The following is a 3,071-nucleotide window of genomic DNA, read 5'->3' as shown; positions in this document are numbered from 1 at the left end:
CATGCTCATGCCGTGTTACTTCTAAATGTTTCTCCTTGGCCTTCCAAAGTGCTGGGATTACAGACACGAGCCACCGCACCTGGCCTGAACCAAACTCTTCTAGTCATTCTTTAGCTGAACATTTCTCATCCAGTTTGAGCTTTGCTGAGTCACACCAAATTGAGGCAGATCATTTGGCACTGACCGGTACACTTGCTGCTTGGATTTTCACTGTATGTCTTTAAAAGTCAGCAGTGGACTCTGGGAAATGTATTGCCTGGACCACATGTGATACTTCCAAGACAGATAGCACTTTCTCTCTTTTTTTTCCCCTGGCAGAGAAAGTTGTGGAGGTACACTTTTCTTTTTTTTTTTTTTTTTTTTTTTTGAGACGGAGTCTCGCTCTGTCACCCAGGCTGGAGTGCAGTGGCCGAATCTCAGCTCACTGCAAGCTCCGCCGCCCGGGTTCATGCCATTCGCCTGCCTCAGCCTCCCGAGTAGCTGGGACTATAGGCGCCCGCCACCTCACCCGGCTAGTTTTTTGTATTTTTTAGTAGAGACGGGGTTTCACCATGTTAGCCAGGATGGTCTCGATCTCCTGACCTCGTGATCCGCCCGTCTCGGCCTCCCAAAGTGCTGGGATTACAGGTGTGAGCCACCGCGCCCGGCCGGAGGTACACTTTTCTTTTGTAGGAGGATCTGGGGATGTCTTCTGAGTCAGTGAGAATTAGTCCAAATTCACGCTGTCTTTGCCTTATACTCCATTGGTTGCTGTGACGTCATTGAACCTTTACATTAACCTTCCCAATCTTTCTGTTGTGTGAAGCATCGGAATTATTCTCCCCTGCCCCAGGGTCCTTTGACAAGGAAGAGAGATCATTGCCGAAGGGCAGTGCCTCACAGGGGACAGCATTTCCTTCAGCAGTGGAGGTAGGAGGCTGTACAAGAGTGGAGCACTTTCTTGACCCTTGACCCTTTTTTTTTTTTTTGAGACAGTTTCACTCTTGTTGCCCAGGCTGGAGTGCGGTGGTGCAATCTCGGCTCACTGCAGCTTGTCTCCTGGGTTCAAGCAATTCTCCTGCCTCAGCCTTCCAAGTAGCTGGGATTACAGGCATGCGCCACGGCACCTGGCTTATTTTTATATTTATATTTTTATAGTTTGTATTTTTTAGTAGAGATGGGGTTTCACCATGATGACCAGGCTGGTCTTGAACTCCTGACCTCAAGCGATCCACCCACCTCAGCCTCCCAAAGTACTGGGATTACAGGTGGGAGCCACTGCATCCGACCGACCCTAAATTTTTAACATGTGTTTGGTGTGGGACTGACAGGAGAAGATGGCTGACATGGGCAGATCTCCAGCATGTGCTGTTGGGGCCACAGTCTCCTGCACTTCACTCTGTTTTCTCATCTGGTCTTATTTTACCAACTTCACTTTTCTAAATTCAACAGTGTGGAACCATTAGGGGGTATTGTTCTTCTGTTTCTTGGGTTATAATTTTTTTTTTTTTTGAGACAGAGTTTCGCTCTTGTTGCCCAGGCTGGAGTGCAGTGATGTGATGTTGACTCACTGCAACCTCCACCTCCTGGGTTCAAGAGATTCTCCTGTCTCAGTCTCCTGAGTACCTGGGATTACAGGTGTGCACCACCACACCTGGCTAATTTTTTGTATTTTCGGTAGATACTGGGTTTTACCATGTTGGCCAGGCTGGTCTCAAACTCCTGACCTCAAGTGATCCACCTGCCTCAGCCTCCCAAAGTGCTGGGATTGCAGGCATGAGATTGCCCGGCCTAATCTATCTTTATGTTATATATATATATAAATTATATATATATATATATATATAATCTCATTAGTACTATCTTTTTAGAGGACAGCTCGCCAGAATGTTCAGTTTCTTTCCTTGGTCCTCCTCTTGGACCTTATAATAGGAGGTTGTACCCTTTTCCCTGTTTGCTTGCTGCTGATAAACTTTTGGTAGGCTTTTGACATTTTTGTTAAATTTTGTTAATTAGGCCCTTGGGGAGGGAGATTCTGTGTGATTCAGCTTTACTTCGGCATGTTTTTTTTTTTTTTGAGATGGAGTTTCGCTCTTGTTGTCCAGGCTAGAGTGCAGTGGCACTATCTCAGCTCACTGCAACCTCTGTTTCCTGGGTTCAAGTGATTCTCCTGCCTCAGCCTCCCGAGTAGCTGGGATGACAGGTGCCTGCCAACTTGCGTGGCTAATTTTTTTGTGTTTTTAGTAGAGACGGGGTTTCGCCATGTTGGCCAGGCTGGTTTCAAACTCCTGACCTCAGGTGATTCACCCGCCTCAGCTTCCTGAAGTGCTGGGATTACAGGCGTGAGCCATGGTGTCTGGCCTTACCTCCTTGGCATCTTTACCTAGGATTTGACTTTTTAAAAAAATCAGTGAAAAACGTAATTTTTTTTTTTAACTTTTAGTCCTGCTGTGTTTCTTATTCACCTTCGTTATGTAGCTTGTTTAGGATAGTCAGATGGAACAGGGTATCAGGTGGCACATGTAAGTTTGTTTTCAGCTGAAACATTTGATAGTTTATTCCTTTCATGATGTACAGGATCTATACATTGATCGTCCTTTGCCATATCTCATCGGGTCAAAGCCGTTCATGGAACAAGAAGATGTAGGTCTTGGAGAGCTATCCAGTGAAGGTACTTTTCTTCACCAAGTACTTTTGTTCCTTAACATTTATTTTTTATTTTAAAATAATTTCGAATTTTACATTAAAGTTTCAAGAATAGTTCAAAGAACTCTCATATACCCTTCACCTGGGATTACCAGTTAATATTTCACCACATTTGTTTTATTGTTCTTTACATATACATAATATTTTGTCTTGAACCTATTAGGGAGACATCATGCTCATGCCGTGTTACTTCTAAATGTTTCTCTGTGTGTTCTTTTTTTCTTTTCTTTTTCTTTTTTTTTTTTTTTTTTTTTTTTTTTTTTTGAGACGGAGTCTGGATTACAGACACGAGCCACCGCACCTGGCCTGAACCAAACTCTTCTAGTCATTCTTTAGCTGAACATTTCTCATCCAGTTTGAGCTTTGCTGAGTCACACCAAATTGAG

The 3,071-nt window shown here is 44.1% G+C and overlaps 1 protein-coding gene across 1 annotated transcript in view; it reads left to right on the top strand.

Moving 5' to 3' along the window:
- The window catches only part of LOC105537024 (WASH complex subunit FAM21A), a 67,934-nt gene that overhangs the window by 11,744 nt on the left and 53,119 nt on the right, over positions 1 to 3,071 (top strand). Inside the window, exon 3 of the mRNA XM_011976506.1 lies at positions 2,518 to 2,650. Coding sequence (XP_011831896.1) covers positions 2,518 to 2,650 — 133 coding nt within the window. The remainder of the gene's footprint in view (positions 1 to 2,517; positions 2,651 to 3,071) is intronic.

The sequence above is a fragment of the Mandrillus leucophaeus genome, unplaced genomic scaffold, assembly GCF_000951045.1.
Source record: "Mandrillus leucophaeus isolate KB7577 unplaced genomic scaffold, Mleu.le_1.0 Scaffold1672, whole genome shotgun sequence".
NCBI lineage: Eukaryota > Metazoa > Chordata > Mammalia > Primates > Cercopithecidae > Mandrillus > Mandrillus leucophaeus.
This window is presented reverse-complemented; position numbering and strand designations above follow the sequence as displayed.